This window comes from Rhineura floridana, chromosome 12, assembly GCF_030035675.1.
Source record: "Rhineura floridana isolate rRhiFlo1 chromosome 12, rRhiFlo1.hap2, whole genome shotgun sequence".
Classification (NCBI taxonomy): domain Eukaryota; kingdom Metazoa; phylum Chordata; class Lepidosauria; order Squamata; family Rhineuridae; genus Rhineura; species Rhineura floridana.
The window spans coordinates 24257234-24271312 of record NC_084491.1 but is presented as its reverse complement, the minus strand read 5'-3'; the positions used below and the strand labels follow the sequence as shown (position 1 = coordinate 24271312).

The window sequence follows — 14079 nt, the reverse complement described above, 5'->3', positions numbered from 1 at the left end:
GTGCTTCACAGACATAATCTGAACATGCCAATGTTGCGATTGTGCACATTTCTTCTTTTAGTGTTTGCTTTCTCGAGTACCTACACCTTGCTGTTCAGCGCTCGAGCCCTCCAAGGTGTTGGCTCTGCCTGTTCATCTGTTGCAGGTAAGTATGTTGGTAGGCATTTCCAGCAGTGCCACATATCAGGTAGGAGACCATCCTGGCATGACAGCAAGCACTACCCCAGTTCCTTGTGCCCTGTGTGTATGGGCATCAGTAGATAACTCTTAAATAGTGGGTGCATCGCGCAAGAGAGGCTGTAGCTCAGTTGTGCAGAGCAGGGGCTCCCACACTGTAGCCTGTGGACTACACAAGTGGTCGGCAAGCTTTATTTAGGTGGCCCGTGGCCTGTCTTTGGCTTTGTGGTCGAAGACAGGAGACGGCACATCCATTGCATTCAGTATTCATAGAATCATAGAATCACAGAATAGTAGAGTTGGAAGGGGCCTATAAGGCCATCAAGTCCAACCCCCTGCTCAATGCAGGAATCCAAATCAAAGTATTCACCCTGATTTCTAGTTGTATTGGTATTACTTTTTTATTTCTTATGTGGCATACTATTGTGCTGCAATTTGAATTCTATGGAATTCAAATTGTAATACATTAACAGACAAATATATAAGAAATAAAAGATGCAATAAAAATACAATTAAAAATCGTACAGCACCTGGCACAGTGCAGTGCGATTGCCACAACAGGCAGACAAATCAGCCATTTTCAAGTGGACCCTGGGGGGGAAAGTTTAGGAACCACTGGTGTGTAGCACATGCTTTGCATGGGAAAGGTCCCAAGTTCTGTCCCTGGCATCTCCAGGTAGGACCTGTCTAAAACCCAGGAGAACAGGTGCCAGATAGCAGTGGAGGCTGATCTGTTAGGGCAAACAGGGCACTGCCACACTAATCTCAGTCAGCCTCAACCACGCCCCACCTACCTGCCTTCTTACTTGCAGCTCCGCTAGGGGTGTCCCTGGCTGTCAGCTTCCTTCATCCTCCTTAGTCTCAGGTTGACCTTGTGGAACTCAGCAGGGACGAAGATGGGGACAAAACAAAAATTAGTTGGCTTCACCTGTGAGTGGCTCCAGCTCTGCCTATCATTGGCCTCCGGTGCTCTCGGCCCCACCAGTCCTGATGGGCACCAGCCACCAATGTCAGACAGTCAGTGTAGAATCAGAGAGACCCAATGCCCTGACATGGCATAAGGCAGCTTCCTATGCCCCTAAATGAGGGACCCAGAATGATACTCCAATCTTATTTATTATTACATTTATAGCCCACCTTTCCTCTATGGAGCTCAAGGTGGTGTATGTGATGATATATCCTCCTTCCCATTTTAGACAGCCAATGTGGTGTAGTGGTTAGAGTGTTGGACTATGACCTGGAAGACCAGGGTTCGAATCCCTGCTTGGCCATGAAGGTCACTGGGTGATCTTGGGCCAGTCACTGTCTCTCCACCTAACCTACCTCACAAGGTTGTTGTGAGGATAAAATTGGGAGGGAAGATCAATAGCTGTACGCCACCTTGAGCTCCTTGGAGGAAAGGTGGGATACAAATGTAATAAATAAATAATATTTTATCCCCACAACAACCCCATGAGGTAGGTTTAGGCTGAGAGACTGTGACTGGCCCAAGGTCACTCAGTGAGCTTCATGGCTGAGTGGGGATTTGAACCCTGGTCTCCCAGGTCCTAGCCCAACGCTAAAACCACTGCACCATACTGGTGCTCCGGCTTAGCTTTCTTCCATCTGTTTGCAGGTCTGGGGATGCTGGCGAGTGTGTACACAGATGACTATGAGAGGGGAAATGCCATGGGAATAGCCTTGGGGGGCCTCGCTTTGGGGGTGCTTGGTGAGTAAACCTTTGTAGCCACAGTGAACAGGTAGAAATGTATGAATTTATAAACTGATGGCTTTTTTCCCCTCTGCTGCTTCCATCACCTTTCCTGTGCTCAGCTTCCATCATCTTGCCTACTTAAGCCTGGTAAGGGCATCCTGTGGAACTCCAGATGTTGCTGGACTCCAGCTCCCATCAGCCCCAGACAGCATGGCCAATAATCAGGGAAGATGAAGGTTGTAGTCCAACAACAACTGTAGGGCCATAGGCTTCCCAGTCCCGAGTCAGACCTAACAGAGCCTTCATTGTCCAAGCCCAACACATTCTGTCCACTGCACTGATTTCATCCTCTAGTCTGCTGCTAAGCGTCACACTCCTATGCACCCCTGCACCCTCGTTTCTTGTTTGTGATGCCGGGTACTTAGATCTAGGTAGGTTCCCCATGAGAATGCAGATCTTCATACCAGCTCTCTGATAAGCTGGATCAGTCTGCAAATTTAACAGCATCCATTAGGAATTAGGGATGGAGGAGATGTTCGGTTTCGTCCACATTTTAATGCAAACCTAACTAGTTTGCACTTCCTGAAACAATATGCAAACTGAAAGACTGCTATCATCAAAATTTGCAGGGTTTTTTTTGGTGCGATGCAGTTCTCCAGCCAAAAAAAACCCTGTCTACACAAATGTGTATTAGAGGAAAGTGGGCATAGAAATGCATGTGCAAATAGCAGAGCTTGGAAAAGTTACTTTTTTTGAACTACAACTCCCATCAGCCCCAGCCAGCATGGCCACTAGATTGGGCTGATGGGAGTTGTAGTTTAAAAAAAGTAACTTTTCCAAGCTCCGGCAAATGGCATACAAAAATTACCCTCTCAGGTGTTAAGATCAGTAGAAGGAGCACTCTTGGTAGTTCCACTACCCTCAGAAGTTTGGGGGAGGGTGGCTGCAGAGAGGGCATTTTCTGCGGCAGCTGTGGAATTCCCTCCCCACATCTGGCGCCTTCATTGTATTGCATGCTGAAGACAAACCTCTCTGCCCTGGCCTTTGACATTTGCAATATACGTTCTCAGGACCCGCCCTGCCCCTGTGACTGTAATTTGTTTTAAACTGTCTTTAACATTCATTTTTAAATTGTTGTAATCAGCCCTGGTGAAGGGTGGGTAAGAAATTAAATAATGCTAATACGAGTAATACATTATTATTATATTAGCAGAAATTGTTTGCAAAAATGCATATATCAGGCAAAGTTGCATACACAAATGTGTATATTAGGAGAAAATGCTGATGAATGTTTATGAGCACATTCATCTTTTTTAAAAATTGCAAACTGATGCAGAAATGCGGTGAACTTAAGAATGGAAAATGGAAAAACTGGGGGAGGGGTGAAGATTGATAAATTGGTCCAATCCCACCAGGATTTTTTTCCCCATTGAAGTAAACAACCTTCACTCTGAACCCTTGGAAGAATCAGGTGCTGATTCTCTGTGGCAGGAATGGGGAACCTCAGGCCTGTGGCCCCTCTAGGTTTCTCTCTCTGGCCCTTGGGACCCTCCCCAGACCTCACACTCTCCTGAGCCATGCACCCCACCAGCCCTGCTTTGCACCCTCCTTGAGAGCTTTCTCCCTGCCTCGACTGTGTCCTTGAACTCCGATCATGCTTCTTGCTTGCCTGAATGAAGGAGAGAGAGGGGTACATGGGCCTGTGCAGAAACTAACATACTGTTCAAAGGCAGCATTCAGATTCATTGCTCTGCCCGCTTTTCACTCTGGTCTGACCCACCAATGGCATATGGCCCCAGAAGAGGTTGCCCAGAAGAGAATGCATCCCTTGGACTGTAAAAGATTCCCCACCCATGCTCCATAGGCCTGTTTTTATTGTCCTCGCTGCTTTTTCTACACCAGCAGCGCTGATCGCAATTCTTTCCCTTGCAGTCGGTGCTCCTTTTGGAAGTGTGATGTATGCTTTTGTTGGGAGGTCATCTCCTTTTCTGATCTTGGCATTCTTGGCTCTGTTGGATGGAGGTGAGTCATCCGTTGGTGATATGTCAGACAGTGATGCTGTTAGGTAATTTTACACTCTGGATTTATTGGTCTTACTTTTTTATATGGTCATGTGTAGCACTTCAGTCACTACAAAATAAGCCAGCTCTGCTGCATTTGTGGGCACTCCTGCTCATTCTGGTGAGTGGAGTTCTGGATTTCCTGCCCTGATAGCAGCAGTCCTGGTGCCAAGATCAAGACGGGTGTGTAGCCAAGGCAAGATGGGATAGAAATAAAGATTGAGTATGCAATCCTATGCACATTTACTTTAACATAAATCCCACTGAATAAAGTGGGACTTCTCAGCTCCAAAGTGAGACTGAGGTCACAGCAACACCATACATTTAAAACACGTGGCTTCCCCCAAATAACCCTTTTTAATTTAATGTAATTTATAGTGTTATAGGATTATAATTTAATTTATAGTGTTATAGGATTGGAGTGGGGGGATTGGTCTGGATGTTATCTGTGAGTCCCCTCTCAGCCTATAATTCTGTGCCTGCAGAGATAAAGCATGCAGTTTTTACTAGAAGAACCTGCTGAGCTAGTCAAGCTAGTTCCTTTCATAAGTGAATAGTTCCGGCTGGTTCCTTTGTTCAGTTGATGGACCCAATTAACACATGTAAGGATTTGGCTAGGAGGGCAATGTGTTGCCATAGGAACAAGGTCATCACTCCCCTCTCACCTGGCTAGGGCAGAAGGTAGATTTTCAGTGACTCCAAGATGAACTGGAAAGAACTGGAAATATATCTATATACCAGGCAGTTTGCAGCATCACAGACAGATGGCACTGCAAATTGCATCATGAACACTTCCCCCCACCTGCATGTTGCTCACACGCCCTGCTACTGCCCACCTCGGCAAGCAGGCAAGGCAGTGGTGGTGGCAGCCTGGTTGGGCAGGCAGGAGGCCAGTGTGCTGCCTATATGGCTGTGGAGTTTCTCCAGGAGAGGCAGTAGTATGAGGGGGCAGCAGCAGCCTGGTCAGATGGGCTGTGCACTGCACTGTGGTGGTGTTTGTCTGGAGCTGTGAGAGGCAGTGGTGGTGGGGGCAGCGGTGGCAGAGGAACAGGCAAGTCATGTGGGTTGACAAGAGGAGTGGGGTTGCCTGGGGCATGGTGGGAGGCTGAGGGTGAGCAGGGTGGGGCAGGAGGTTGGAGAGCGGGGGTGGTGGCGGCAAGCAGAGCATGCAGGAGGTTAAAGCCCCCCAGTATATCATGTAATACTATAACATGTAAGAAATAAGGAAATAAAGGGGAAAATGCAGTTGAATGGAAACTAAGATTAAATACACACACACAGGCTTAAATTTGAGTCATTGCATTCACAATTCCCAGGGAAGAAGAGTAATTATTAATATTGGAGGGTAGCAATATGTTCTTTTGATAGATTTGTTTTCTTTGCAAGTATCAGGATGTTGTCTTTGGGGTCTTATATATTGCCACTTGAATCTGAAGGGTTACTACAAATTGCAAATAGTAGTGTATTTCACTGGAGGCATTTGAACATTGTTGTTATCATTTATATATAAAATAATGTTTTGCCCTGTAATTGAAAACAAATCTTTTTTAAAAATTTGTCATCTACTGTACCTTAATTTTTGAATTAATTGTTCAGCAATAGCTACGGACCAGATTTGACTGTACCATAAATCCTTATTTAAGCCTTCCAAATATTTCTATTTTCTTACAATAACCATCCTGACAATTAATAAATATAGAATCAATTCTTTATCCAATCTGTCTTCATTTGGACTATCTCATACCCAGTAACACTAGTGAAGGGATTGGTATCAGTTTGTGTTTTGCTATTAAATTAATGTCTAGGAACACCATCAGCCCAAAAGCTGCCACTGCATGACACTACCACCATAGATGGAAATATGTACCTTTATGGGTTGTTGTTGTTTTTTGCAGCACCAGCATTTTGGGGAGAGACTGAAGTTTATATATGATAAGACTGCTGGTGTATAGTGCCACCTAAAAATTATCTTAAGACTTATCTTAAGAAGAATTATCTTCTTGAATCCTTGCTGAAATTGATTTCACAGGCACCTTGTTGCATATTCTTTCCCATTTTCTGAGATCAAAATCATAACCCAACTCTTTTTCCCATCTTTGCTCAAGGGCACCCATCTCTCACTGTGGTGTATCACATCCACAACATACATTTAAAGTGCATGGTTTTCCCCAAAGTATCCTTGGAATTGAAGGTTGTTAAGGGTGCTGGGAATTGTAGTTCTGTGAGGTATAAACTACAGTTCCCAGGATTCTTTGGGGGGAAAGACATGTGCTTTAAATGTATGGTATAGAGCTAGTGAAGCAATAAATCAAGAATGAGAAACCTTTGGCCCTCTAGAACTACAACTCCCATAAGTCCTAGCAAGCATGAGCAGTGGCCAGGGATGATGGGAGCTGTTGTTCAGCAACATCTGAAGGACCAAAGGTTCCCCACATCCTGAATAAATACAAACAGAAGGCAGGTCAAAGATCATAATTAAGAGCAAAGTTGAAATGGCATTCCAAGAAAAGCAAATCAGTAATGATATTTCTATTTTAGCTTTACAGCTTTGTATCCTACATCCTTCAAAGATTTCACCTGAGGTAGGTACAGCAAGGCCACAGATTCCCCCCACCCTGGTTTAGACCCTGGAAAGTTGGTGGTTTGACAGTACTGAGCTGGGCCATTGGTTGCCTCATCTCAAATCTCTCTCTGCAGCACTTCAACCTTTTCTGTATGTCTTACAGAGTATCAAAGGGACCCCACTGTTGACCTTGCTGTGGGACCCTTACATTTTGATTGCAGCAGGTAAGTCACCATGCCTTCCTCCTGGGGGTTTGGGATTATGGATAGCCATCAGTGGAATTTAGCTTCTTTGGAAATGGAGCTGGTAAGATAAAGTTTGTTTAAAGTTACATTTCACACACCCCTTCCCAAACACATCAGTCAAGTGTGGTGATAGGAACTTAGGATCTCTCTTTCAACAGGAAAGCAAACACATTCATTAATTTTTTAAAAATGAAAAAACAGCTCCCTTTCACATTTTAGAGCAGGGTTGGTCAACTTTTTGGCCCGTCAGATGTTGCTGAACTACAACTGCTATCCTCCCTGATGACCGTCCCTGCTGGCTGGGGCTGATGGAGTTGTAGTTTGACAACATCTGGAGGACTGCAGGCAGGGCCGGCCCTACCATTAGACACAGTGAGGGAACCGCCTCAAGTAGCAACAACAGCCCCCGTCATTCTCCTCTGTTTCCACATGTTCTCTCCTGGGTCCTCTAAACTAGGGGTTCCCAAACTATGGTCCATGGACTACCAGTGGCCCACGAGCTTCATTCATGTGGTTCACACCCTGTCTGTATTAAATATTCATATTAATTTTAATTGTTTCTTTTGGGTGGTATTCAGTGCTAGTCCTACTCAAGTAGACCCATTGAAGTTAATGGACATGACTAACTTAGTTTAATTCATTTCAGTGGGTCTACTTTGAGGAGCCTTTTGGGATTCTCTATACTGGAGATAGGGAACCTATGGCCCTCCATGGGCAGTTGGGCTCCAGTTTCCGTCAGCCTCTAGCTAATGCTCAGGGATGATGGGAGTTGCTGATGGGAGTCCAAAGAATAAAGATAGTTGGAGGGCATGATTTTTTGAAAAAATCTAAAATCTAATAATCAGAAAGCAGACTGCATCAGAATTTTCTCATTGACTCAGAGCACAGACAAGTATTTGCTACCAAAATGAACATTTTAGATACAAACACAGAAAAATGGCAGGTGAAGAGCCGTGGGGCAATGTGTTTATGGAACTGCCTGACCCATCTGTGTAACTGTATTTGCTCATATTCCTCTCTGCCACCCTTGCCCTACCCTCTGTTGTCTAAGGCTACAATCCTAACCCCATTTATCTGAGAATAAACCTCCTTGAATTCAGTGGATTTACTTCTGAGTAGAGGCTTGCGCACTGTAAAATCCGACTGTAAGCTCTTCAAGGCAGAGACTTGTCTTTCACTTTGTCAACAAGAATGTTGGTGATGTAGTATCTCTCTTCTCCCTCTAGGCTCAATCTGCTTTGCTAACATGGGAGTTGCGATTCTAGAAGCCACTTTGCCCATTTGGATGATGCAAACCATGTGCTCCCCAGAGTGGCAACTGGGTAGGTTCCTTTTCATACCCTTCCTATCAGTTGACAATGATATACCCTTTGAGTCTGACCAATGGCCGTTGGCCAAAGGAGATTGCTGATGTGTCTGAAGAAGCCTGAAAACAACTTTTATGGTCTCTCTATACCTTGGGTGTGGAGAACCTTTGGCCTTCCAGATAATGGAAATGAAATGGAAATGGACCGTCTTCAAGTTGATTCCGACTTATGGTGACCCTATGAATAGGGTTTTCATGGTAAGCAGTATTCAGAGATGGTTTACCATTCCCTTCCTCTGAGGCTGAAAGGCAGTGACTGGCCCAAGGTCACCCAGTGAGCTTCCTGGCCGTGTGAGGATTCGAACCCTGGTCTCCCAGGTTGTAGTGCTAGGATAGGTAAAACTGACCATGGGGGAGGAGGAGGGGGATGGTGGAAGGTGGAGGGAAGGGGAAGGAGGGAATTGGAAGGGGATGGGGGAGGTGAAGGAAGGGGGAGGCAAGGGGCAAAAGGGAGGTGATGGGAGGGAGGAGGAGGGGAGGGAAGGGCAGGTTTCATCATTTGCATGCTTATTGAGTTCAGTGGGATTTACTCCCATGCAATCATGCTTGAAAATGAAATGGACTGCCTTAAAGTATATTCCAACTTATGGGCAACCCTATGAATAGGGCTTTCATGGTAAGCGGTATTCAGAGGTGGTTTACCATTGCCTTCCTCTGAGGCTGAGAGGCAGTGACTGGCCCAAGGTCACCCAGTGAGCTTCATGGCTGTGTGGGGATTCGAACCCTGGTCGCCCAGGTCATAGTCCTACACTTTAACCACTACATATTTCCCATTATCCGTGGTGATTGTCCATGCTTGCTAGCTGATGAGAACCGTAGTTCAGCAACATCCAGAGGGCCAAAGATTCCCCACACCTCATTTACACACAACATGTTTCAAGTGACTGAGAGGCCTTCCTAGGGGAATTCTCAGGTGGCAGATGTTTGGGGCGGGGGACTGCTGATCATCAGCCCCTGCCACTTCTCCTGAGCTTCCTAGCCATTCCTGTCTGTTGAAGGACAGAGCTATGTATGCCATGCAGCCTGCTCTGCATGCCTTAAGCTAGCTCTTCAGTGTGGTGGTGGGTCCTGTCCTTTCACTAGCGTTGAAATAAGGGCACTTCCAATCAACCTGTTTGTTGAGCATTCATCCTGATTTGGTTGCAGGGAGATTAGACAGTGTTGGCTATTTAATGTGCATTCATGCTGATTTGTTTATGGGAAGGTTAGATAGTGTGTCAAAGCAAGTGTTAGCCCATGCCTTTCCAGTGCATTTCTGCTCATCATACATCCTCCTCACAAAAATTTTGCTCTTTTCTTGAAGTGGGTTTGTTGTGCAAGACCTCCCAATCAACTATAATTACACAGCCTGAATTTGCCATATGTGATTGAATCCCGCTAGAAAATAGCAACAGTCTGGAAGTGCCCTGACAGTCAGTTTCCAGTCCAGTTGGCTTTGATATGTGAAATGGAAGGGAAACCATCTTGTCCTTCACCTCAGCCAGCAAAATATCTTGGGCAGGGCCTGAATGTGCATGCTATTGCATGCAGCAACTGCAATAGCTAGGCAGAAAGGGACTTATTTCATCCCCTCCCCAAACCTTCTAACTTCAAGAGCAACCCCCCAAACAAATCAGGCCATATGGCTTTTGAAAATGCATCTACAGATCTAAAATAACAACAAAGGCATCTTCTGAGATGAAGGGAAGGTGAATCAGTACATGGTAATTACGTGCTGCCTTGGAGACTGGATAACGAGGTGAAATTGCCTACCTTTGCTGCAAAAAAAAATACTGCAATCCAATTTGTGGAGGAGTGACCTTCGGGGATGCTCTCGGCTACACTTACTTCCCAAATTAAATTGCTATCTAGGCTCAGTAGAATTACTGAGAGCTACTAATTGAGTTAACAACCAGTTAGCCAGGAGAAAGCCTTGGCTAGATAAGGACCTTTAAGCGTGACCCGTCTGCTGGCTTTTAAGAACAGGCAGCAGAGGAAAGGAGGGTAAGGTTGACACAAACCAGTAGCACTAAACCTGTGAATCATGTGAAGAAGGGAAAGGAGTGCCTGTTCTGAAACTGGAAACAAAATCCATTAGTGCTGAGATGGGGAACTGGTGGCTTTCCAGATGATGTTGGACTATTACTCCCATCATCCCTGACCATTGGCCATGCTGGCGGTGGCTGATGATAACTGGAGTCCAGCAACACCTGGAAGATCACTAGTTCCCCATCCCTGCATTAGTGCCATAGATCCCACCAATCTCTTTCCAGGGCAATTGTCTTGTTTGTACCATGAGCAGGAGACCATGCAGCACAACAGCAGCATCAGATCGGCATTGCAGGACCTTGGATAGCTCCAAGCTGACAACTTGTTCCATAAGGGCTGGACCTCAGTGTCTGAGACCTTTTATCCTTTGGGGGCCAACCTGTCTCTCCCAGGCTCTGTCCCTTCCTGAACAGTGAAGAGCCTTAATGGGGCAGTCCTCTGGACTAGTTTTCATATCCCTGCTTGTCATACATGCCCACTGGGTGATCCTGGGCCAGTGGTTCTCTCTTAGCCTAACCTACTTCACAGGGTTGTTGTGAGAATAAAAGGGGGAAAGGGGAACATGTATGAGATCCTTGGAGGACAGGTGGGATAAAAACTGGTTCAGTTTGTTTTGTTTTAGATATTTGGCCAGCTTAAAAGACAATGGGTTTGGATCTAGACTTGAACCCCCATTTGTTAAAGCCCCACTGATTGCAATGCAACTTTAGTCTGACTAACTAAGATCACATCTTCTATGTCATACATTTATACCACTTTAACAATAATGTGGAATCTTGGGAACTGTAGTTTGTTAAGGGTGCTGACTTACCAGAGTTACAATTCCCAGCACCCTTAACAAACTACAGACCCCAGGATTCTTACTGTTAAAATGATATAAAGGTGCTTTAAATGTTTGGTGTGCATGTGACCTTAATCTGGATCCAAAAGATAGAACCAGTCAGTGAGCTTGTAAATTGTAACAGCTGTACATAAACATAGCAATGCTGCAGCTCTTATTCAAAGAACACTCAGCTGCCAATGTCCAGGTAATAATCCAGAATGAATAAATCAAAATAATCTTGTTGCTGCTTTGCTTCTGCCAGTGCTAAAAGGAGCTACATCTAGGGCACAAAATATTTCCCTTATTAAGGAAGTTCATTTGAAAGGCATGGTATGGATGAAGGGTAAGGCCAACAATGGCTACTAGCCACAATGGCTATGTTCTCCCTCCACCGTTGAAGGTGGTATGCCTCTGAATATCAATTGCTGGGAATCACAAATGGGGAGAGTGGCTTTGCACTCAGGTCTTGCTTGCAGGCTTCCCATAGGCATCTGGTTGGCCACTATGGGTTGTATTCAGCTAAGTCCTATTCAGAGTAGACTCACAGAAATGAATGATTATTTATTAATTAATTATCTATTAACATTCATAGGTTTACAATTAGCACTGAATGTCACCCTGTGAGAACAGGATGCTGGACTAGATGATCTTTTGAACTGATCCCACAGGGCTTTCTTTATGTTCTTAAGGCTAGTGACTGACAACATCATTCTGAGTCTTTTTGATCTACCAGCCTAGGCTGTTTTCAATTATTGCTTTTATTTATTTAACCTGGTATTTCACATGTGGATGAACATGGACTTTCCCAGAGCACCTGCAAGATAAATATAAGGGATAGGCAGAGGAAATTAAATTAGGTTTCAATAAGAATGCTGTGTTATATTCAGGCAAACACAGGTGCTGTAGGAGAATAAATTAAAGTTAAGCAACTGCCGACCGATAGCCAATCAAATATTTGATGTTGATTTAATTATAAACTTCAAATCAAATTGCCGTTCTGTTGGTCAAGAGCATGAGGCTGGAATGAGGGAGGAAGGGGATGAGTTTAATATGGGCTAGGTTACAAACGTTCCAGCAATGGAACTTGTTTTGAATGCCATTTGGCTATGGAATATATACTGTACTAGGGGTTTGCCCCTGTGTGCTTCATGTGCCAGCCCCCTAGGCACCCTCCCCCTGCCAACCCCCACCCAGGCACTCCCACTACCCATGGCAACCCCCTTCTCCCAAACACCTCATTCCCCCTCACTCCCCCCCACAACATCCCCCAGTGCTTCCGGGTGTCGGTGCGCATCAGACACCATGGGCCTGCTGACACTCCTTGGCTGCTAGCCTTGCCTGTACTTCCACCTCTGCTGCCCCACGCTGCTGCCCCCTGGATAAAAGCCATCACCACATAGCATTTCTAGGCCGCTTACTGCCTGCGCAAGCTGCTGCTGCTGCTGGCACCCAACCTCGGCCACTTACCAGCCTCCTGCCCACTTGCTCGCTCACCCACCCACGCTGTCGCCACAGCCGCCTTGCTTGTTTGTCAAGGTGGGCAGTGATGGGTGGAGTGAGTGGTGTGCAGGCGAGGGGGGTTGCAAGCATTCATGCTGCAATCCGCAGAACCACCTGCCTATGGCATTGCGAACTGCTGTGTGACACTTACTTTTCTTTCATTTTTATTATATGCATAGATATGTAAAGGGGAAAAAAGATGGGAGTACATCTCAGTCAAGAGTTTGCATATGATCCAAGGAGCTCAGGGTAGGATTGTCACATTTTATCTTCAAAACAAGGAGACATAGAGAGGCTTTCCCAACAATGGCTCCCCAGATGTTGTTCGTCTACAACTCCTGTCATGCATGACCTTTAGCTATGCTAGCTGAAGCCGATGGGGGCTATAGTCCAACCACATCTGGGAAGCCAGTGTTGGAGAAGTCTGGTTAGGGCAATGATCTCCAATCTGATACACATATTTTACCATGACTGGCAACATGGGATCTAGTTTTAATTTTTGAATGTATATGTCCTCCTTTCTCCTCTTAAAAGTATTTAAGAAGAGCTGCACTGGATGGGCCATCTGATCCAGCATCTAGTTTCCAACAGTGGCTAACCAGATGTTTCTAGAAAGCCCACAGGCACAGCATAAAGGGCATGTTAAGAAGGTGGTCTCCTGAAAGCTGGGAATCTCTCTGTGTTTGTGAATGAGATATGCACTAGGGCTGTGAGATGATGAAACCCGTATAGTTTAGGGGAGGAAGCAGCTGCCTTCTGGCAACTGGTATTCACCCAAATACCACCAATATACTTGGAGGTTCAATATTGTTACTACGCCTAATGCCCATTGTTAGACCCGCCCTCCACAAATATGTTTTATCCCATTTGAAAATCATGTCTGTTCTCTTTGTATATCTTTCTCTCGGCATATCTACAGACATACTGGTTTAACAAATCCTGTTGACACTCTCCGTTATTAGAGGTTAGGCCTTTTGCATGTGTCTGCATTTATATATACATACATGTGGGGAAAAAATTAGGCAGAGTCTGGGAGGGGATTTTGTTCCTTTGTAGAAAAAGTTGTGTGCCTTTATTTCATATTAGTGTTCTCTGTTTTGCAGGGATAGCTTTTCTGCCTGCCAGCCTGTCTTACCTCATTGGTACCAACCTGTTTGGGATGCTTGCTAACAAAATGGGACGGTAAGTGGAGGAGCCAAAAGATTTTTGAATCCTGCAGATCTGTGAGTCACTTGCATGACTTTTGGTTATCATAGGAATCCGTGTAGGGAGCTGCCTTGCACTGATTAGCACCATTGGTCCATTGGTCTCAGTATGTCTACATTCAGTGGAGACAGGTGACTGCTAGTTAAGTGGAGAAGTGAATCTGGTTTAGGTGTTAGTCCAGCTTTTCAAGGAACTGTCCAAGGTGTTGAAACCTAATTACAAAATAGTTTCAGCACCTTGGTCAGCTCCTCGAAAGTTTAGACTAAAACCTGGAGTGAATTCAGAACCACTAGTTTCCACTGTCTACATTGACCAGCAGTAGCTCTCGAGGGTTTCAGACAAGAGTCTTTCCCAGCCCTACCTAGCAATGTCAAGGACTGAACCATGAACTTTTGGGCATGCAAAATATGTGCTCTAC

At 45.3% G+C, this 14079-nt stretch overlaps 1 protein-coding gene across 2 annotated transcripts in view; it reads left to right on the top strand.

Moving 5' to 3' along the window:
- The window catches only part of SLC18A1 (solute carrier family 18 member A1), a 37349-nt gene that overhangs the window by 14512 nt on the left and 8758 nt on the right, over positions 1-14079 (top strand). The window contains exons 5-11 of one of the 2 annotated variants that reach the window (XM_061592577.1): positions 62-145; positions 1793-1885; positions 3803-3892; positions 6469-6512; positions 6657-6717; positions 7965-8060; positions 13559-13637. In XM_061592577.1, the coding sequence (XP_061448561.1) occupies positions 62-145; positions 1793-1885; positions 3803-3892; positions 6469-6512; positions 6657-6717; positions 7965-8060; positions 13559-13637 (547 nt within the window). The remainder of the gene's footprint in view (positions 1-61; positions 146-1792; positions 1886-3802; positions 3893-6468; positions 6513-6656; positions 6718-7964; positions 8061-13558; positions 13638-14079) is intronic. The other variant, XM_061592578.1, reaches the window with a different exon arrangement.